The 21,233-nt window shown below is 54.8% G+C and overlaps 1 protein-coding gene across 2 annotated transcripts in view; it reads left to right on the top strand.

Annotated features, from left to right (window-relative positions):
- The window catches only part of TLN1 (talin 1), a 32,192-nt gene that overhangs the window by 816 nt on the left and 10,143 nt on the right, over positions 1–21,233 (top strand). The window contains exons 2-38 of one of the 2 annotated variants that reach the window (XM_058672727.1): positions 4,960–5,141; positions 5,361–5,458; positions 5,688–5,817; positions 5,901–6,053; positions 6,579–6,721; positions 6,815–6,942; positions 7,592–7,652; positions 8,263–8,367; positions 8,640–8,795; positions 9,496–9,597; positions 9,780–9,856; positions 10,073–10,253; positions 10,742–10,858; positions 10,968–11,076; positions 11,294–11,502; positions 11,665–11,763; positions 12,148–12,198; positions 12,762–12,929; positions 13,124–13,418; positions 13,928–14,094; positions 15,083–15,211; positions 15,358–15,474; positions 15,559–15,672; positions 15,852–15,986; positions 16,144–16,272; positions 16,399–16,501; positions 16,627–16,835; positions 17,168–17,287; positions 17,454–17,651; positions 17,849–17,988; positions 18,159–18,252; positions 18,335–18,424; positions 18,541–18,663; positions 19,670–19,813; positions 20,161–20,322; positions 20,517–20,657; positions 20,732–20,913. In XM_058672727.1, coding sequence (XP_058528710.1) covers positions 5,012–5,141; positions 5,361–5,458; positions 5,688–5,817; positions 5,901–6,053; positions 6,579–6,721; positions 6,815–6,942; positions 7,592–7,652; positions 8,263–8,367; positions 8,640–8,795; positions 9,496–9,597; positions 9,780–9,856; positions 10,073–10,253; positions 10,742–10,858; positions 10,968–11,076; positions 11,294–11,502; positions 11,665–11,763; positions 12,148–12,198; positions 12,762–12,929; positions 13,124–13,418; positions 13,928–14,094; positions 15,083–15,211; positions 15,358–15,474; positions 15,559–15,672; positions 15,852–15,986; positions 16,144–16,272; positions 16,399–16,501; positions 16,627–16,835; positions 17,168–17,287; positions 17,454–17,651; positions 17,849–17,988; positions 18,159–18,252; positions 18,335–18,424; positions 18,541–18,663; positions 19,670–19,813; positions 20,161–20,322; positions 20,517–20,657; positions 20,732–20,913 — 5,009 coding nt within the window. In that variant the 5' untranslated portion in view covers positions 4,960–5,011. The remainder of the gene's footprint in view (positions 1–4,959; positions 5,142–5,360; positions 5,459–5,687; positions 5,818–5,900; positions 6,054–6,578; positions 6,722–6,814; positions 6,943–7,591; positions 7,653–8,262; positions 8,368–8,639; positions 8,796–9,495; positions 9,598–9,779; positions 9,857–10,072; positions 10,254–10,741; positions 10,859–10,967; positions 11,077–11,293; positions 11,503–11,664; positions 11,764–12,147; positions 12,199–12,761; positions 12,930–13,123; positions 13,419–13,927; positions 14,095–15,082; positions 15,212–15,357; positions 15,475–15,558; positions 15,673–15,851; positions 15,987–16,143; positions 16,273–16,398; positions 16,502–16,626; positions 16,836–17,167; positions 17,288–17,453; positions 17,652–17,848; positions 17,989–18,158; positions 18,253–18,334; positions 18,425–18,540; positions 18,664–19,669; positions 19,814–20,160; positions 20,323–20,516; positions 20,658–20,731; positions 20,914–21,233) is intronic. The other variant, XM_058672728.1, reaches the window with a different exon arrangement.

Raw genomic sequence — 21,233 nt, forward strand, 5'->3', positions numbered from 1 at the left:
TCAGTGTGAAGGATAAACAGTCAAAAAACAGGTTAGGCCTCCATTTCCCTGAGAGCTAATTTTGGCTTAGGAGGGCCACATTTTGGGTTGAAGTTGGAGATCTAATGCTAAAGGTAGAAATTAGATGAGTAGTAGGGGGTCAGGGACTGGATACTGAGGAGGAAACAGATGAGGGAGTTAAAGGCAGATTTAGACCCGGATCATTGACCTTGGGCGGGTGAGTTTATGAGGTTGGCAATGGGTAGGTGCCTTGGTTTTGCATGGATGTGTTGGGACCAGGGCCCATATTTCTCTGTTAGTCAGAGGGACTTTCTTGACCCTGGGAGCTGACAAACTTCAGGTTAGAGTTCTGGGCATGGGTTAGGACTGCACGGCGTTCAGTGCCTTCATTCTCCAAGCATGACATGCTTGCTGTGGTCACCACAGTCATGGTGAGACCCAGGTTGTTGTTGAAGAGGTGGGGGGTGGATAGTGGAAGGGCACCCAGTGCATGTCCAAAGCTCAGTCCTGGGTTGGGGGACCATGCAGGGAGGACAGCAGTGACCAGGGAGAATCTCTGTTGTGTGGCAGCTGGGGCTGAATGAATCCCCCTAGGTTGAGTGCTGCTGTCTCCCACGCCCCTCCTGCCCTAGGTATGAAACCCTCCGCTCCAGCTCTCATCCCTGGCTCTGCTTTCCTGCATCCCCCTCCCCCCGCCCCCATTGGAGAACACCTCTGTGGCCTTCCATTCCCGTCCTCAATTCTGCCTCCCTCCCTGCTCTTTAATCCACACAGCCTGCTTTAATATGTCCTTGCCCACATCCAAGCTTTCCCAGGATCTTAAAGCTGCATTTTCACCCACTCATGCCACCTGGCAACCCCAGCTCCTTCCATGTGCCAGTTTCTGGTTCGGGGCCTCCTTTAATTTCTTGGTCCAGTTGAAGGTCCCCTTCCCCCACTCCCCTCAGAAAAAGAGGAAATAAGACCCAAAGAGGAAACTGGGTCTTGCTGATCCCATGCTTAGCCAGGCCACTGACCACACCCCCGTTTCACTCCCGGCCTGACCCTGCCACTGACCACAGCACTGCCCCCTAACCAGTCCAACCCAACCACTGCCCCCTTCTGCGCCAGCTCCAGCTTTCCTTGGACACTGTCAGTGTCCCTGCACTTTCCCACACCCCAGTGTTACATAGCCACTGACCTCAACCCCGTTCCTCTCAACCCTCAGGAGCCTACCCTTACCTCTGAACTCTCCCCATCGTTCTCCGACTCAGCCACTACCCATATAATCATCTCTTCCCTTCCCCTACTTGCAGCCTGATGCAGTGACTGGTCATGGATGCATTTTTCTTACCACTGTCGTCCCCAGCCTTTTCCTGCACTATCTTCCCCATTCCCACCTAATGCAGTCACCAATCCCACCTCTTCTTTCTTTACTCAGCGTGCTGATCATTTATCCACTCATCTCCTTTTCCTCACAGCCACCTCCTCCTGGTCCCAGGATCAGCCTGACCAGATCCTTTCTCCCTTCCCAAACTTAAGCTGCTGTGACTGCTAAGGGGCTCCTGATGAGCGGAAGCTATGGGACCTCCAGTGTGTTTTGGGCTCTGAGGGTGGACAAGGACAGGCCATGAACAGGTCCTGCTAATTCTGCCTTCTAAAATTGCTACCGACTTTTAACTGGCCACGTTACTTCTTACTGGTATTAACCTGTATCCAAAGTAATTGCCAATTATTCTCCCAAAATCCAGTTCTGATATGTTCCTCTGCTGCCCAGAGTCTCCTGTTGCCCTTCTCTCCCCACCAGGTCCATAGATCCGGTCCCTCCTGTTCCTGTGTAGTCCTTCCCTGCCTTTCCCACCCAGGCTGCCTTCTCACTCCCCTGAGGGTTCCTCCTGACATCCTGCTTCTCCTGTGCTTAATGTTATTCTGTCTGCCTGGGGCACTGCTCTCTGACTTATCTCCAGTTGGCGTTATGAGAGAGCTTGGGCTTTGGAGTCAGAAAGACCTGGGTTCGGATCCCCACTTCACAACTTATTTAGACAAGGACTCCAAACAAGTATTTACCTTCTTTGAGCCATAGTTTCCTAAATTTGTAAAGCTGGAATTAGGGATGCCCACATTGTAGGGTTGTTGTAAGGATTCAGTGAAATTATGTATATACCACAGTTAACATATAACCAGTACATGACCGATTGCCCTTGTTTTTCTCTCTTTTTTTAATCCTAACTTCAAATAGCGCCTTTCATGGAGGCAGTCTGGTCCATCTTCCCTAACCTGAAGGGATCTCTATTCTCAGCATGCCCCCTTTGGTTCTTATCACATCCTGCTGTCTGCTGTAATTCCCTATTTAGCTTCTCCACTCATCTTCTAAACTGGGAGCCCCTTGGAAGTGAAGGCCAGTGCTTACTCATCTCTGTCACAGCCACTGAAACTTTGGCCTAGGATTCTTCCTACAACAGACCCCAAAGGAGCGGAGCAAGTGCTTTGGGTTGAATGAGGGGAGAATGGCTGTGGGAGAGCTGCCTGCTCAGAATGGGGTCCCAGTGTGTAGGCGTTGTGTGATGGAGATAACCTGGCTGCAAGACAGGGCAGGCTGCGTTGTGGTAGGGAGCTCTCTGCAGAGACTGGGGTGCTTTGGGAGATTGAGCAGGCATGTGGAGATGTGGAAGGACTGTACGGAGGGGAAAGTGAGGTCCTGACCCCCAGCTGCCCAGTCCAGCCCCCAAAGGAGCTTCCAGCAGCCTGAAGCCGGATATGTCAGTCTTAGCCACAAACCCTCCCCCTCCCGGCAGCGGTTAGGGACTGAGAGGCCAAATTTGGTAACACACTGAGTGTTACTCCCCCAACCCTCTTCCATTCTGACTGTCTGCTCTCCCGCTTTGTCCCCAGTTTTGTGCCCTCTCTGTACCTCCCTGTCTTTCTACAGTTCCCTCTGTGGGTGTCTGCTCTGTGTTTTCTTTGTACCCTGAATTTCTTAACCCTAGTACTCTTACATTCCATTCCTTGCTAGGATTTGACCTCCTGTCCTCCATTCCCTCCCCTCCCCAATTGCCCAACTCTTCTGGAATGCATTTCAGGAATGTATTGAGGGAGGAGGAGCTCCAAGGGAGGGGGACCTGGGAGAGGGGTGGTTGTTGCTCTTCCATAAAATTGGAGGGCCAGGGGAGTAGAGTTCGCAGGTCAGAGCAGGACCGGAGACTTCTGTTCATCCTGCCTGTGCCCTGTTCTTTTCCATCCGCCCCTCTGCTCTGCCCTGGGTCCTGATCTATTGCCTTGCCTCCCCTCACCCTCTTAGAGCTATACAGGCATCCACTCAGGACCAGCCTGGGAGTGAGAGGAGGCATGACTCAACTCCCTTATCGGGGTCTCAGCAGAGGCTTCCGAGCTGGAGGAAGAAGAGGCATCCATGTGTCCGGAGGAAGTGGGGGGAGACATGTGCCATTTTAGCTTAGGTCGAAGGGTCCCTTCAGACCTGCCCTCAGCTCCTCGGACCTCTTGCAGCGTCTCTGACCCCTCCAGCCCTCACCCTTTGGTGACCAGCAGAACCACAGCCAGGTCTGTCCAGCTCCTGGGAGCAGTGTAGCATGAATCGGGAGGGGGCAGAGAATTAGAACCAGGGAGACTGGGAGAAAGGACAGAATGCCAGCCTGGTTCTTCTCTCTTGAGAGTGAACTGTTTGTAAATTCAGGAATGGTCTACCAGTCCCAGGGTACCAGACTCCGACCTTCACCTTGTCTACCTGCACATTCTCTCCCCATGTATCTGCTAGCATCTTCAGCTTCGGTTCCCAGATGCCTTGTGTATCCTAATAGCCTCACCTCTGCTTTGCCTCCAGCCTTCTCCCCTAGTCCTCCTTTTCCCTCCTTGAGGCTAGCATTTTGCTAGGAAGAAAATAGGAAGGAATCTGGACTTGTTCATTCTCTTAATTAAGAGATCCCCAAAACCCAGCTAGGTTGTATCATTAGCTGCCGGGCAGACTTGCCCTCCTGTGGCCTGGACACCACCTGCTTCCAATAGGCCCTTCAGGAGCCTGCTCAAAGGTGCTCAGGAGGGTGAAGGGAGGCAGGGCAGGGCTATAATCCTGTGTAACACTGAGAATATTGTCAGGAGAGGCTGCTTGTCTGAAAAGGACTCACGGGCTGGGGAGCAGGGCAGCCCAAGTCGTGCCGAGTGTTCATGAACTTGGAACTTGGAAGGAGCAGGCTTGAGTTGGGAGGACTGGGTAGTTCCTGTGACCTGCCTCTTTCCTGTCCTCCGAAGATCTGTTTCCTCTGTGCGAGATTGAAGAGTTGGCCAGATCATTTTTGAGATCCCTTTGGAACAGAAAATCGTAATTCCAGCTGGGCTGCCAGGGAAGCCAAATATAGGGCTCAGCTCCTCGGGGAGGCCACCAGCATTCAGGTTAGAGGGCAGATGGGGCTGGAGAAGGGGCTGGGTGGCGGCAACGGCTACTCCTCGGCCTCCCTGCCAGGCTAATTGCAGTCCACAAGCTCCCAGGGCCCTTGGGAGTGACCTCATAGACCACGTGCTTGTCGCAGAGGAGGCTGTGAGAGAGAAGGTCGTGTGATGGATCAGGGCAGGGCTCTGCAAAGCCCAGACAAGGGAGAACGTGCAGGACACACTGGGAGACAGAAAAGCACTGAACTGGGGAAAGAAGAAAAACAAGACAGGGGCCAGGCTGGGAGAGGGAGTAGGTGGGGCCAAGGGACAGGGTCGGCCCCTGGAAGGAAGAAGGGCGGCCCAGATTCCAGGGCTGAGGGCAGGGCCGCATCCTCAGGTAACCGCCTTTCAGACCTGCTCTTGTGCCTGGCGTACAGGCCTCTCCCTCAGGTGTCCTCCATGGTCAGGGCTGGTGCTTTGATGTAAGTTATGGTTCATGCTCTGAAATGATCACAAAATATAAAAGCATCCACTCTGCTGTCTTCTTGGTGAGTCCCTGGGACTTTGCCCTCTGGGGGTCCCTTTCTATTCTAACAGCCCTGACGCCACAGGCCAGGTCTAGCCAGGCTGGAGAGGAGAAGCCGCCACCATGGTTGCGCTTTCGCTGAAGATCAGCATTGGTAATGTGGTGAAGACGATGCAGTTTGAGCCCTCCACCATGGTCTATGATGCCTGCCGCATGATTCGGGAGCGGATCCCAGAGGCGCTGGTCGGCCCCCGTGAGTCCCAACTCCCCAGAGACCTGGGCTGGGAGTCCTCAGTCTCTTTTTGTCCCTATACTTTCAGCCTTAAGAAGTGACCCCATTGTGTCCAAAGGGAGGGTTCTCACCCTTGGGGTCTGCTTTCCCTGCGCCCTATTTCTGCTCCAGATCTGATGGTGCATCCCTGCAGTCACGTGGGGTCTCGCTTAAATCTAAGGTACTCCTCCTCTCTTTCAGCTAGCGACTTTGGACTGTTTCTGTCAGATGATGATCCCAAGAAGGGCATATGGCTGGAGGCTGGGAAAGCTCTGGATTACTACATGCTCCGAAATGGGGTGAGCACCGCTTCATCAGGGACCGCTAACCTCCTCTCCTATTAGCTCGTCACATCCCACCTCCTAGTTTCAGCGCTCATGTGTGTCCCCTCCCCAGGCTCGCTTCCTGTATCATACAAGCCATTGTAAAACCCTGGTTTTGAGTAAACTGCCATTGTCTTTCTTTTACTCACTGTAAACCCCTGTGGCCAGTTGAAACAGGACTCATCCCTCTTTCCCATCCCGCCAGGACACCATGGAATACAGAAAGAAACAGCGGCCCCTGAAGATCCGCATGCTGGATGGAACTGTGAAGACCATCATGGTGGATGACTCCAAGACCGTCACCGACATGCTCATGACCATCTGCGCCCGCATCGGTACGGGGCCTCCTGGGGGTGGGAGCTTCCAGAAGATGAGGGCACTTTGGCTGGGAAGCCATCAAACCATCCCCTTCCCCCAGGCATCACCAACCATGACGAATATTCACTGGTGCGAGAACTAATGGAAGAGAAGAAGGAAGAGGTGACAGGAACCTTACGAAAGGACAAGACACTGCTGCGAGATGAAAAGAAGATGGAGAAACTGAAGCAGAAATTGCATACAGATGATGAGCGTGAGCAGATCTGCACAAAGGGCATTGGAAAGGGTGGCGTGGGAAAGGCAGCTGTTCATTCATCATTTACTCAGCACCCGCTTTGCAGGACACTGCGTTACACTGTGGTTGCAACAGTGCTGGTGTTATGGTGCATAGGCTTAAGCTGCCTCTTGGGAAGCCAGCATTCCGTATCAGTGTCAGTTTGTGTCCTTACTACAGTTACGATCTGGTTTTCCACCAGTCAACTGGGAAGGCAACAAATAATGGCCCTACTGCTTGGGTCTCTGCCACCCCTGTGAGAGACCCAGCTGGAGCTCCAGGCTCCTGGCTTTGGCCTGGCCCAGCCCCAGCTGGTGCAGGCAGCTGGTGTGAGCCAGCAGCAGTGTCTTGTCTTGTCTCTGCCTTTGTCACTCAGTTTCTCAGATAAATAAAACTTAAAGTCACACACACAAAATCCTGGTGAAGGGAAATAGGAAATGAAGAAGTAAACAAAACAGCCCAGGGGTTGTGGGGGTTGAACACTGAGCGGTCTCTGTGTCCTAGTGAACTGGCTGGACCACGGCCGGACGCTGAGGGAGCAGGGGGTGGAGGAGCACGAGACGCTGCTGCTGCGGAGGAAGTTCTTCTACTCGGACCAGAACGTGGATTCTCGGGATCCTGTTCAGCTGAACCTGCTTTATGTGCAGGTGTGGAGGGGTCTTGGCCAGCGGCCAGAGGGGCGCAGGGATGCATCCCCGTCCCCACACACCACATTCACCTCCTTTCCTTGTGCTGTGCAGGCACGAGATGACATCTTGAATGGCTCGCACCCTGTCTCCTTCGACAAGGCCTGTGAGTTCGCCGGCTTCCAGTGCCAAATCCAGTTTGGACCCCACAATGAACAGAAGCACAAAGCTGGCTTCCTTGAGTGAGTGGCCCCCTGTCCAACTTCTGGGCCCAGGAATCCTCATTGCCTCTTCTGAGGTACCAGGGTTTGACCCACACAGAGAGCTTTTCAGCTGCCGTCATCCGTCTGTCTAGGGCCTTGGCCCCATGTGGAATCCATGCATATCCCAGTGTCTGCCTCAGTCCTCTTGAAGGAAACATGTTGCTGTTTAGAGATTCTCTGAAGAATTTTGTTGGAATAACCTGAAGAAAACAGGATAGAAATTTCCTTGTAGAGAACATCTGGGTGCATGTTGCCTCCACTGCTGTCTCTAGAAATGCATAGGGTTTGGCCTGGCTTTCCCCACATCCCAAATGTATGGCAATCCCTTCAGAGCACTTTGTCATTGAGTCCCCGGAAGTGGTGCTGTAGGTCCTTTTTCCCATGGGGCCTGAGCCTCCAGCTTCAGTTCTCACGGTTCCTTTCCCTGCGGGGAGCAACACAGATTGCATTCAGGAGCTTGTACTAAGCCACTTCTACCTCAGAAGACAGCCCAGTTTCCTCACAGTTTTCCTTCTCCCTAGAGGTGACACTGCCCAAGACATTCCCTCACACCCCCAGGCCCACAGTCCATGGCCCACAGTCCCCTGAATCTGTCCACTACATGCTGACCCTCCCTTTTCTGGTGTAGCCTGAAGGACTTCCTGCCCAAGGAGTATGTGAAGCAGAAGGGAGAGCGTAAGATCTTCCAGGTGAATGGGGGTAGGGGAAAGGGTCTGGGGTGACCCGGGAGCTTTGCTGCTTAATCCTACTAAGTGGACCCCTGCCCCCCACCTCTCTTATTCTGCTTCTATGCACCAAGCTGTTCTGCTTCTCCTGTGCCAAGAAAGCAAAGACATGGACCTTTAGTCTCGGCTCTATGGCTATTTGTGCCATGGAGTTCAATCCAATGTTCTTGTTTTCTTTGCCTCTAACATGGGATAACAGTACCTACCCTGCAGAGGATTACTGGGAAAATCAGTTGAGGTAGTGTACTTCATTGACTAGGAAAGCGGAATCCTTGTTTGTATGCCAGGTGTGTCCTCAGCCCTAGAGGTTGCCTCTTTGACCTCCTGTTTGCTGACTGCCATTCACGTCTCTGGAATGTCTGCCAGTTCCTTGACCGTACCTCTTGTACCATTGCTTCTGCATACCCCCGGTCAGCCCCCATCCTTTTACCTTCTCATTTCTCATATTATGCATCCCAGCGTAACCTTGCCTATGTCCTCAAGTTATTTCCCATTACAGTTAACGTTCTACCTTAATCCTAAGTGGTGATATTACCCCCGTATTGCTTACTTTTTCTCCATTTCATTTTTAAAGGCACACAAGAATTGTGGGCAGATGAGTGAAATTGAGGCCAAGGTGCGCTATGTGAAACTAGCCCGTTCCCTCAAGACTTACGGCGTCTCCTTCTTCCTGGTGAAGGTGGGTGGCCCACTGCCCTCCTGGTTTGCAGAAGTCTCCAACTTGGCCTGCAACCGTGTTTCCCACCTTGCTCTTCCTTGCTCTGAGTCTGAGAGAACCTGTCTGTCCCTTACCACCCTTTCCCCTGCCTACCCTAGCTTACCCTTGTACCCAACAGAGCCTTGTCCTGGCCTGTCCCTGGACATTTTCATTTAGCCCTCCTGGCCACAGGAGCATTTGTCTGAAGCCTGGGTAGTCATTCAGCACTTGTTGCACCTCCCTCCACTCCACAGGAGAAGATGAAAGGGAAGAACAAGCTTGTGCCCAGGCTCCTGGGCATCACCAAGGAGTGTGTGATGCGAGTAGACGAGAAGACCAAGGAGGTGATCCAGGAGTGGAACCTCACCAACATCAAACGCTGGGCTGCCTCTCCTAAGAGCTTCACCCTGGTGAGTCTGGGTTCCAGGGAAAGTGGGCTCCAGGATGTCCAAGGGAGGTGGGCAGCTGCCCCAAGTGCAACTCCAGAGAAAAGGAGAACCTGGGTACTTGCATGAATATGGGACACAGCATGAGTGAAGAAACCCCTCCAAGAGGGTGAGCAATGCTGGGTCAGCACGCTGAGCAGTGGAACCACAGAGGGATTGGTGAGGGGCCATCACGGGGTTCCCAGGATGAGGGAAAGCCAGCCCTCCGTTGTCCTCTAGCGACAACTGTAGAGAGTGAGGTTTTTTTTTCCCATGGCTTTCTATTTGGGGTTATGAATTGAAAACTGATCCCAAGTGGATAAAGTGCTCAAGCGATGGAAATAGATATGAGAGTAAATGCTGTTCTTTCATTTTGGCTGTGGTGCCAACCTTCCAGAGTGGTCATGTAAAAACAAATGTGTATGTCCTCCCAATCTCACCAGGGGAAAGTGAAAGAGCTTTCCTAAATGGTATGTGTTTAAGACAACGTAGCATAAAAACCATTCCTCGGAAGTAAAATAGTTGTCTGCAAGAAGGAAAATAAGTTTAATAGGTTGGCAAACGGGGGACTGCCCCTTGAGGGGCTGTTGGCATGGGAAGATCTCTTCCCTCCCCTTGACCTGGGTTCTCCTGTGCTGCCCACTTCCATCCTGGGTGAATTCTGAGTCCCACCCTCATCCCCCAGGACTTCGGGGATTACCAAGATGGCTACTACTCAGTGCAGACCACCGAGGGTGAACAGATTGCCCAGCTCATCGCTGGCTACATCGATATCATCCTGAAGAAGGTGAGTACAGCCAACCATGACTTTTCTTGCTCTACCTTTAATTTTTCCCCATGCCAGTCCCTGGAAAACAAGGGTCCCAGCTTCTGAAAAATGCTGGCTGGGGAGAAAAAAGGTTACCTTTTCCCCATCTTCCGGCCTCTTCTTTATTACAACTCCTGTTCTTTTTTTTTTTCCTCCTACAGAAAAAAAGCAAGGATCACTTTGGGCTGGAGGGAGATGAGGAATCTACTATGCTGGAGGACTCGGTGTCCCCAAAAAAGTACGAAGGGAGTTGAACTGATCCAGTCCCTTGGGAGTAGAGCAGGCGGGGCTTGGCCTTATGGGCGGTGATGGAGTGATGAGTTCCTAGGCTGCTCCTTTACCTAACTGTGGGCTGTAATGAGCTGCCATGCCCCTGCAGAGGTGGTAGGAGTGGCGGGGAGGGGGCAGAGTGGAAGACATCCCCAGCATGCTCCATTATCTGCCCGCACTCTAGATCAACCGTTCTGCAGCAGCAGTACAACCGGGTGGGCAAAGTGGAGCATGGCTCAGTGGCCCTGCCTGCCATCATGCGCTCTGGAGCCTCTGGGCCTGAGAATTTCCAGGTGGGCAGCATGCCAGCTGCCCAGCAGCAGATTACCAGTGGCCAGATGCACCGGGGACACATGCCACCCCTGGTGAGCATCCCCTCCTCAGTGTGTGAGCGTCTCCGCCCTCAGTGTGTGAGCACCCTTCATCCTCAGTGTGGGAGCATCCCCCGTCCTCAGTATGGAAGCATCCCTTGTCTTCATTGTGGCAGTGTGGGAGCACCCTCCATCATTAGTGTGGGAGCATCCCCGTCCTCAGTGTGGGAGCACCCCCATCCTCACTGTGAGCACCCACGTCCTCAGTGTGATGAGCACCCCATCCTCAGTGTGGGAGCACCCATCCTTTTGTGAGCACCCCTGTCCTCAGTGTGGTAAGCACTCAGTCCTCCATGTGAGCACCCCCATCCTCAGTGTGGGAGCACCCCATCCTCAGCGGGGCCCAGGCCCTGTGCCCACCCTCCCCTGGGCCTTCCCCAGGCCCCTGCTGTCTCTCCCTTCCTAGCCTCCAGGCCTCTTCTATGTTCTCATTCCTCTCAGTGTTCCTTTCAGTCTCTGTCACTCCCCTCCTTGTCTTGCAGACTTCGGCCCAGCAGGCCCTCACTGGGACCATTAACTCCAGTATGCAGGCTGTGCAGGCTGCCCAGGCCACTCTGGACCAAGACTTGGACACTCTTCCTCCTCTTGGCCAGGATGCTGTAAGTATGGGGTGGGAGGGAGACCCATGGTCCTGAAGCTGGGTCTTGAGGGGAAGAGAGGGATTCACCAGAACAGAGCAGACACCTGGGTTCTGCTCCCCGCTCTTAGGCCTCCAAAGCCTGGCGTAAGAATAAGATGGATGAATCAAAGCATGAGATCCATTCCCAAGTAGATGCCATCACAGCTGGCACTGCCTCCGTGGTGAACCTGACAGCTGGTAGGTGGGATGCCGGCTTGTGTGTGTGGGATAGTATGAGTGTGCACAAGCATGTGTATGACTCAGCCTGCATGTGACTATACCTTGACTCATTGTGGAAGGGAAGTGAGTGTAGCTCTCCTTCAGGATGTGTGTGACTGACTGTGGCGGTGCTCCGTCCCCAACCTGGCATTTAACACACCCTCTCCCATGCTCCTCACCCACCTTCTTCCCTCAGGGGACCCCGCAGAGACAGACTATACCGCAGTGGGCTGTGCCGTCACCACAATCTCCTCCAACCTGACGGAGATGTCCCGTGGTGTGAAGTTGCTGGCCGCCCTGCTGGAGGACGAAGGCGGAAGTGGCCGGCCCCTGCTGCAGGCAGCAAAGGGCCTGGCCGGAGCTGTATCTGAGCTGTTGCGCACCGCCCAGCCAGCCAGCGCTGAGGTCAGGGGACCAGGAAGCTGGGAGTGGGGTGGACACAGGTTGCTCGCCAGAGCAGAGGCAGTCCAGATCACAGGATGGAAGGGTGGGCACCTTGGACCTAGGAGACCCACAGTTATGGGAGCGGGAAATGGGCAGCTTCTGACTGGTGTTCACTCTCCACAGCCCCGTCAGAACCTGCTGCAAGCAGCTGGGAACGTGGGCCAGGCCAGTGGGGAACTGTTGCAGCAAATCGGGGAAAGTGATACTGACCCCCACTTCCAGGTTGGTGACTTACCCAGCCCCAGTACCCCAGCTCCCAGGCAGTAATCTCTGATGCCGAATTCAGCTCCCAGTCCCGTTGTCTTTGAGTTGACCCCTCCAAACCAATGTAACCTCTGTTTCCAGGCATTAGTACTGGGAACTTCTGGTTCCTTTTGGGCATGATAATTCAGAAGCCCTGAATCCCAGCTTAGCTATTAGCTGGCTCTTGGCCCTCACCAACCATATGATCCAGCCCTGACTTCCCCACATACAGCCCTCACCCCACCTGGTGGACCTCTTGAACTGCCCTCTGTGCCACTCTAAGGATATTATTCCTCCAGCTCGCCCCTTCCCACCCTATGACCATTTCCTCAGCTGACTTGTCATCCTGGATTTCCTACGCAGATATGTGCACCCAGAGGGGCTGGGGTTCGATCTCCCCCCGATTCCCCTACGGTAACGGCCTCTGGCCTGGGCCTTCCCAGCTTTTTTCCCTCTGAGCCGCATACACTCGTTTCTGTACCTCTCCCCAAACCTCCTGGGGGGCAGAACTTGGGAGATGGAGAGGCCTAGCACGGGCAGGGTGTGGGAACTGGGGTCAGGAAGGGAAGTACAGAGATTTGTTCCCAGGACTCCAGGGAGACTCCTTACATACCAGGATGGGGAAGGAGTGGAGGAGAGAGGCTGGGGGCAAATCAGATTCTGGGAAATACCTCCTCTTCCTATCCCATTGTCAGCACCACCCCGGCCTCCCTCCCCATCAGCATCCGAGTGTATCCGCCTCGCGCACGGCTCCCTTGGGTGTAGGCTCTGTTGCTCTCAGTGTGGGTATGTTCCTTGGTGAGGATTCTGTCCTGCTGGGTGCTCAAGGCCGGAGCTCGGGTTAGGTTGTAGTTGCTTCTGCGTATGCCATTCTCTGATTGGAGTCAGTGGGAATAATGAAGCAGCTTGTGCGACTGCGAAGGGTCCGTGGATCCCAGGCCCTAACTCAGGCCGTGCTGACTGCCGTTTCCTCACAGGACACACTGATGCAGCTAGCTAAGGCAGTGGCAAGTGCTGCAGCCGCCCTGGTCCTCAAGGCTAAGAGTGTGGCTCAGCGGACAGAGGATTCAGGGCTTCAGAACCAAGTTATTGCTGCTGCCACCCAGTGTGCCCTGTCTACCTCTCAACTGGTGGCCTGCACCAAGGTGAGTCCGCAAAGTTGCTCTTGGCTGTCCCAGGGAGCTGTGGTGTCACACACGTAAAAAATCTCATTTTGTCTTATTGGCCCCCAAGGCCCCATTTCCCATCCCAGTGACCGCTGTGGACATCAGAGATATTGTACCTAATGCTTCCCCATATTTGTCTCCATCCTGACAATCCTGACACTGTTTGCCTGCAGGTGGTGGCACCTACAATCAGCTCACCTGTCTGCCAAGAGCAGCTGGTGGAGGCAGGACGACTGGTGGCCAAAGCCGTGGAGGGCTGTGTGTCTGCCTCCCAGGCAGCCACGGAAGATGGACAGCTATTGCGAGGAGTGGGAGCAGCGGCCACAGCCGTCACCCAGGCCCTGAATGAGCTGCTGCAGCACGTGAAGGCCCATGCAACAGGAGCTGGGCCTGCCGGCCGTTATGACCAGGCCACGGACACCATCCTCACCGTCACTGAAAACATCTTCAGCTCCATGGGGGATGCTGGTAAGGACACCACACCTGGGAAGATAGAATGTCCCCACGAGGTTCCCCGAGCCTATCAGCTGTTCCCCTATGGGCTTGGCTCAGAGTGGCCTTGCCAACCACACAGGTTGTCAGGTCTTCAACACCTCCGCACCCCCCATCTCTGCTAGCCCTTACGCATTTAGAGGATACCGACTGTACATAAAAATATCTAGGGAAGACTGTATGAGATGAGACTGCCTTCCCCTCTCCACCACGCCTCCAGATGTCTTCACAAAAGAGCATGTTAGCTTCCCAGACTGTTTACTGACAATCCCTGATGGAGACTGTCCTTCCCACAAGACCCCACTGAAAAATCTGTTTTTCTCTAAAACCCTAGACCAAAAATAAAAACCCAAGTTATCTACTGCAGAACTCCTGCCAGTGCCCATCTGCCTTGTCTGACCGCTTCTCCCTGCCCTCATCCCTAGCCATGGACACCCTGCCAGTGGCTCTGGCTCCCTCACCCTGACTCTGCTCTGTGTTCTCAGGGGAGATGGTGCGACAAGCCCGTATCCTGGCCCAGGCCACCTCTGACCTGGTCAATGCCATCAAGGCCGATGCCGAGGGAGAGAGTGATCTGGAAAACTCACGCAAGCTCCTAAGCGCTGCCAAGATCTTGGCTGATGCCACTGCCAAGATGGTGGAGGCCGCCAAGGTATGGTTTAGGGACACACTGGTGGCCTGGGCCCTGAAGAGAGCAGGGGAGATGGCTGCCCTCATGTGATGGGGCTCCAGGAACCAGCAAAAGTCACAAGAGAACAAGTGTAGGATCACTCGGGGCAGGCATTGAGGCCCCCAGGGCACTCCTGGACCGCTAGGAGCATCCATATCCTTTTCCTTTCAGTTCAGCATCTTCTGTTGCACTCTTACCCCCCTTTACTGCCACCACCCACCTGGGATTCCTCGCCATCCCGGTGGTCTCACCTGTGAATTACACAGGCACTTGGTGCCAGGGCAGTCACTGCCAGTGCAGGAAGAACACAGGCAGGGGACACTGAGACAGCAGAGTACAGAGGACCAGCCCAGGAATGTGCAGAAGGCTCCTCGGCGCTTCTGGGCTGTGGGGCTTTTTGGTTTGTGGGAGCAAGCTGGTTCCTGCGCCAGCGTGGATCTGGGTCCCCTGCGAGGGTTGCTTCCCTGGCTCATGATATTCTGCAGGGAGTGGTGGAAGAAGCAGGAGCTCTTCTCTGAAGAGGAAGCAGAAGAGCCTGCAGTTCCCAGTAGGGATCCTCATGCCACAGTCATGCTCTCAGCCGTCACTACCTTCCAGTGGGGCTGCTGAGAAGTATTCTCAGACGACCGATGCTGGCTGCTCCACTTCCAGTCTAGCTCCCTGCTAAAGCGGGGAAACAGCAGAGGATTGCTCAAGTGTTTGGGCCCTTGAACCTATGGGGGGCATCCAGAGGAAGCTCCTGGCTCCCAGCTTCAGTTTGGCCCAGCTTTTAGCTTTGACCATTGGAGCCATTTGGGAAGTGAACCAATGAATGGAAACTCTTATCTGTTCGAAACTGCCTTTCAAATAAAACATTTTAAGGGAAAAAAAGTGACCTTAGGGCAATCAGAATTTTCTGGAGGCATCAGGGAAGAGTTGCCCTGCCATCTTCAGGGATTGTGAATGATGCCTCTTTCTGCCTTTCCCTCAGGGAGCCGCTGCCCACCCAGACAGCGAGGAGCAGCAGCAGCGGCTGCGGGAGGCAGCTGAGGGGCTCCGCATGGCCACCAACGCAGCTGCGCAGAACGCCATCAAGAAGAAGCTGGTGCAGCGCCTGGAGGTGAGGCTGAGGAGAGGGTGAGAGCCAGAAGGAGTGTAGGTGCTGTGGAAGGGGCAGGCTGGGAGGCTCAAGCAGAAAGGTTGCATTGGACAATAGCAGGGGCATGGCACTGCTTAGTGCTTGACCTGATAACTCTGTCCTCTCAGCACGCAGCCAAGCAGGCTGCAGCCTCAGCCACACAGACCATCGCCGCGGCCCAGCACGCAGCCGCTGCTGCCAAGGCCTCTGCCGGCCCCCAGCCCCTGCTGGTGCAGAGCTGCAAGGTGAGATTGCAGGATGCACGTGGGCTGGGGAGAGGGACTGTCTGTTTCTATGGCAAGTGGCTTTCATGACATTTGCACCTACAGGCTGTAGCAGAGCAGATCCCGCTGCTGGTGCAGGGTGTCCGAGGGAGTCAAGCTCAGCCCGACAGCCCCAGTGCTCAGCTAGCCCTCATTGCTGCCAGCCAGAGCTTCCTGCAGGCAAGCCACTCTCACCCACCCTCCTAGGATACCTGCATCTCTCACAATTTGAATTCATGCCAGTAGCTTCCCTCCCACATTGAGTCCCAGCGTTCACCACACCCCGATCATCATCAGCCCCTGTGTTCAAGGCCGGAGTGAGTATGGCACACTTCATCTGCCTGCCTTTTCCCTAACAGCCAGGTGGGAAGATGGTGGCAGCTGCAAAGGCCTCAGTGCCAACTATTCAGGACCAAGCTTCAGCCATGCAGCTGAGTCAGTGTGCTAAGAACCTGGGCACTGCGCTGGCCGAACTCCGAACTGCAGCACAGAAGGTACAGAGCTGGTCTGGGCTGTGGAACGTGTGGATGGAGTCCAGAGGAAGGGAAATCTGCTCTGAGTAACCTCAGACAGGCTTAATTATATGGGCCAGAGCATCAACAAGACACAGCAATACCTCCTCCACCTCCAGCCCCTTTCTTCTCATCACAGGCTCAGGAAGCATGTGGGCCACTGGAGATGGATTCTGCGCTGAGTGTGGTCCAGAATCTAGAGAAAGACCTGCAGGAAGTGAAAGCAGCCGCTCGAGACGGGAAGCTGAAGCCCTTACCTGGGGAGACAGTAAGTGTTCAGACGGTCGTCTACACTCAGCCCTCTACTCCAGAGCTGCCCCCCACCTCCCTCCAGGTTGTCGCCTGACTCCAAGCCCTTCCTCCTTTTCCTGAGCCAAAAATTTTCTTCCTCCAGATGGAGAAGTGTGCCCAGGACCTGGGCAACAGCACCAAGGCAGTGAGCTCTGCCATCGCCCAGCTGCTAGGGGAGGTTGCCCAGGGCAACGAGAATTACGCAGGTGTGTGGGCAGAGGGCCAGACCTGCAGCATGTGCTGAGGGAAGTGGGGACACTGGCCCAAGCTAAGGACTGTGACTGGCAGTGAGGGTACCTTTCCCCTTCCCTCCTCTCTCCTTGTTTTCCAGGTATTGCAGCACGAGATGTGGCAGGTGGGCTGCGATCGCTGGCCCAGGCCGCTAGGGGCGTAGCTGCACTGACATCCGATCCTGCGGTGCAGGCCATTGTGCTGGACACAGCCAGTGATGTACTGGACAAGGCCAGCAGCCTGCTTGAGGAGGCCAAGAAAGCAGCTGGCCACCCAGGGGACCCTGAGAGCCAGCAACGGCTCGCGCAGGTCAGGTATTGGGCAGGGGCACTTTCTCTCCTCCCTGGACCCCTTTGTAAGGCAAAGATTCTGAGTCCTCTCTGCTCTGACAGCGGCATTCTCTCAGGTCTGCTCTGAGAGTGCCTCTCCGGGGGCCACCCTTTGCTTACCCCGTCTTGGTGAAAGGGTCTCAGCTGAGCCAAGGCACAAGCCCAGCTACGCCCCCAGTTTAAGGGCCTTTGATCACCATCACTCTGTGCTGGACCTCAGCCTCTTTGCTATGTAGAGGCCACAGAGCCAGGTGTTGCCTGGGGAAAGAGGGCTCTTCTCCCTTGGCAACCTTGTGTCCTTTCCTATCCCAGGTGGCTAAAGCAGTGACCCAGGCGCTGAACCGCTGTGTCAGCTGCCTGCCCGGCCAGCGAGATGTAGATAATGCCCTGAGAGTAGTTGGAGACGCCAGCAAACGACTTCTGAGTGACTCGGTAGGAGCCCCACTTTCCTACCTATATGCTTCTCCATTGACCTTGACCTCCAGTTGTGTCTCCTCTCTTTACCCTTGGGTTATGTGTCCACCCAAGCAGCCCCCTTTCCCACTCTGCCTCATGCCATCCCGCATTCTGCCTGCTGACTTGTTCTGTAACCCTGCAGCTTCCTCCCAGCACTGGGACGTTTCAAGAAGCTCAGAGTCGGTTGAATGAAGCCGCAGCTGGGCTGAATCAGGCAGCCACTGAGCTGGTGCAGGCCTCCCGGGGAACCCCTCAGGATCTGGCTCGGGCCTCAGGTCGATTTGGACAGGACTTCAGCACCTTCCTGGAAGCTGGTGTGGAGATGGCAGGGCAGGCTCAGGTACGAAGAGGCGAAGGGCCCGCTCACATGGTGTCTAGCAACGGTCAGGTGGCACCTGGGTGACCAAAGTCCTGACCTGTCACAGCTCCATGCCCACTCCCCCATCTGACCCCAGTATCCAGCAGCAGTTTAGTGTCTGGGAGAGAAGATTGCCTTCAGGAACACGTAAGAGAATTGTTGACTTTTCACCTTTGTAGAGCCCAGAAGACCAGGCCCAGGTCGTATCCAACTTGAAGGGCATCTCCATGTCTTCAAGCAAACTTCTCCTTGCTGCCAAGGCGCTGTCCACAGATCCGGCTGCCCCTAACCTCAAGAGTCAGCTGGCTGCGGCTGCCAGGTAAGGAGGAGCTGGCAATCCCCAACCTGGGATGTGCACGAGAGACTGGGTTAGAGGCATTCTGGCTGAGGAACAGTGGAAGCAGAACAGACAGCTAAAGACCCCTCTGTGTCTATAGAACCCAGGTGAGGGATCTGTTCACTTCCTCCCTCTCGTTGCTGTCCTTTCAGGGCAGTGACTGACAGCATCAACCAACTCATCACCATGTGCACGCAGCAGGCGCCTGGCCAGAAGGAGTGTGACAATGCCCTGCGGGAGTTGGAGGTGGGTACTGGGCAGGCGGGCAGGGCAGAGATTGGGGGCTGATGGAGACAGTCTGGATCTCACTGCTCCCTTCCCTTCACAGACTGTCCGGGAGCTCCTGGAGAACCCAGTGCAGCCCATCAATGACATGTCCTACTTTGGCTGCCTGGACAGTGTGATGGAGAACTCAAAGGTGAGTATAGCCAGGGGCCCGGGAGGGCAGGACGAGACAAGGGAACTGATCCACTGTGCTGCTCCGTCATGCCGTGCCAGGGATGCAGTCTGACACTCCTGACATCTCTTCCTTAGGTGCTAGGGGAGGCCATGACTGGCATCTCCCAAAACGCGAAGAATGGGAACCTGCCGGAGTTCGGAGAGGCCATTGCCACAGCCTCCAAGGCGCTCTGTGGCTTCACCGAGGCAGCCGCACAGGTTACCCCCTGACATGGGCCCTGGAGATCCCCCTGCTTTCCTCCTGACCTTCAGCCTGGCACTTGGGTTGATACTCACGTGATTCAGGTTCACCTGTAGGAAACTGCGGTTTCCTCCTTCAAGTGAAGATGTGTCAGAATATTGACCACTAACACTTCTGACCCCTGTAACCCCAAGCAGCGGTGCTCCGGCTGCAGTTACACTGCCCAACTGTGAGGCCTCTTCCAGTCCTGACTGTCTCAATTTCTGCTAATTAGCATATGCCAATCATTTTTCCCATACACTTTTTACTTTATTGGCATATTACCAGTGTCAAAATTTCCACTTTCTTGAGTCACCACTTGTCCTGTCCTTTTTCTCCATTATCAAGTTGAAAATCCCTGTTGGCTCTTGTAGGGCACAGGGTGTGAATTCTTAAAACACGTTGCCCTCGGCTCTCACACCTGCCTCTGCCCTTTTGCCTTGGGTGCTCTGCACAGCAAGGAACCCACCTCTCTGATACCTGAGCTTGCTCTGCCCTCTTGGAGTGTGTTTTGGATTTTCCTTTTCCCGGTTATTTCTGGGAAAGCCTAAGGAGGCTGCCGGGTGGGCCTGCTTGTGATCTCGGGCACGCAGACAGGCTTTTGACCACCCTTATTCCCAGCCCTTTCCCCTTTGCAAATCCCTGATACTCAGAAGTACATCCATGGTAATTAGCCCACCAGTGTTCACGGCAAGTTGTAGCTTTCATCCCAAGACTCAGCATGCACACAGACATCTAAATACAAGTTTGATAAAACCCTAGCTAAGTAGTTTTCCTTGTCCTGTCTTTTTAAATCTTATGCAATGCTTGAACTTGCTTATCAAAACAGGAGGGTTTTTTCTTTTTCCAGCTATAACTGTGTACATACACCTCCACTCACATAGTCCCCTGGAAGATAACCCTGTTCCCCTTATCCCCGCAGTTACTACTCATTTCCCGCCTGTGACTCCTCGTCCTCACCCCGACCCCTGCATGTCTCCCCAGGCTGCATATCTGGTCGGCGTCTCCGATCCCAACAGCCAAGCCGGCCAGCAAGGCCTTGTGGAGCCCACACAGTTTGCCCGTGCGAACCAGGCAATTCAGATGGCCTGTCAGAGTCTGGGAGAGCCTGGCTGTACCCAGGCCCAGGTAACTCCAGGGGACAACTGGCAAGGCCAGGCAGGGAAAGGGTGGGCCAGACCCTGTGGAGAAAGAGGGAGAAGAGGGTACATGTGGGGAAAGAAAGGGCAGAAACGCAACCCCAGCCTTCCTCTTAGATAGTTGTCAGATGTCCTTGAACTGCCCTCCCACTGCCCTGTTTCAATTTCTTGAGGCGTATGCCCATCAGTCAGCTCCCCACGCCCTGCCATGCCCCAGGTCCTTTAGCTCCCAGGTCAAGGCTGTTTTCCCTGTTGAGACTCCCCCAACCTGGCTCTTCCCTGGGGACATGTACCTTTTGTCCTTGTCACAGCTCTTCCGCCACTTTGTCTCCTCAGGTGCTCTCTGCGGCTACCATTGTGGCCAAGCACACCTCAGCACTGTGTAACAGCTGCCGCCTGGCTTCCGCCCGGACCGCCAACCCCACCGCCAAGCGTCAGTTTGTCCAGTCAGCCAAGGAAGTGGCCAACAGCACAGCCAATCTTGTCAAGACCATCAAGGTCATGGTGGTTTGAATTCCCAGCACTTCCCCGAGCTGTCCCATCTTCTCTGAAGCCTTCGGCCCACTCCCGCCTGACTGAGTCTGGCATCTTTCCTACCCAGCCACTTCCCACATCCCCAGAGCCCTGGAGGGAGGCCTGGGCCCCATGTCTTGTGCCCCCAGGCTGAGTCTACAGGCCTCTCTTGCTTCCAGGCTCTGGATGGGGCCTTCACGGAAGAGAACCGTGCCCAGTGCCGAGCAGCCACGGCACCTCTGCTAGAGGCTGTGGACAATCTCAGCGCCTTCGCCTCCAACCCAGAGTTCTCCAGCATCCCTGCCCAGATCAGCCCTGAGGTGAGCACCGCAGCTGAGGGGCCGCTCCCCCAGTGGGCTCTTGAGACTTACCTCCCTGCCTCTCCTCTCCCCAGGGCCGGGCTGCCATGGAGCCTATCGTGATCTCTGCCAAGACAATGTTGGAGAGCGCTGGGGGCCTGATCCAGACGGCAAGGGCCCTGGCAGTCAATCCCCGGGACCCCCCGCGCTGGTCTGTGCTGGCCGGCCACTCTCGCACCGTCTCAGACTCCATCAAGAAGCTTATTACCAGCATGAGGTACTGCGAGAATGAATGTGGTATGGCTGGGGGCATTCACAGTGGCACTCAGGTGAGACAGGATAGACACTTGATGTTCAAGATTTGGGGGAGAGAGCTGTGTTGTGGTATAGCAAGTTAGGCTGCCACTCGCAATGTTGACCTCCTATATTAGAGTGCTGGCTAGAGTCCCAGCTGCTCCACTTTTGATCTAGTCTCTGCCACTGTACCTGAGAACGTAACAGAAGATGGCCTGAGTACTCAGACCCTTGCCACCCACATGGGAGACCGCAACGGAATTCTTGACTCTGTTTTTGGCCTGGCCCTGGCCTGGCCTGGCT

The sequence above is a fragment of the Ochotona princeps genome, chromosome 14 (assembly GCF_030435755.1).
Source record: "Ochotona princeps isolate mOchPri1 chromosome 14, mOchPri1.hap1, whole genome shotgun sequence".
Classification (NCBI taxonomy): domain Eukaryota; kingdom Metazoa; phylum Chordata; class Mammalia; order Lagomorpha; family Ochotonidae; genus Ochotona; species Ochotona princeps.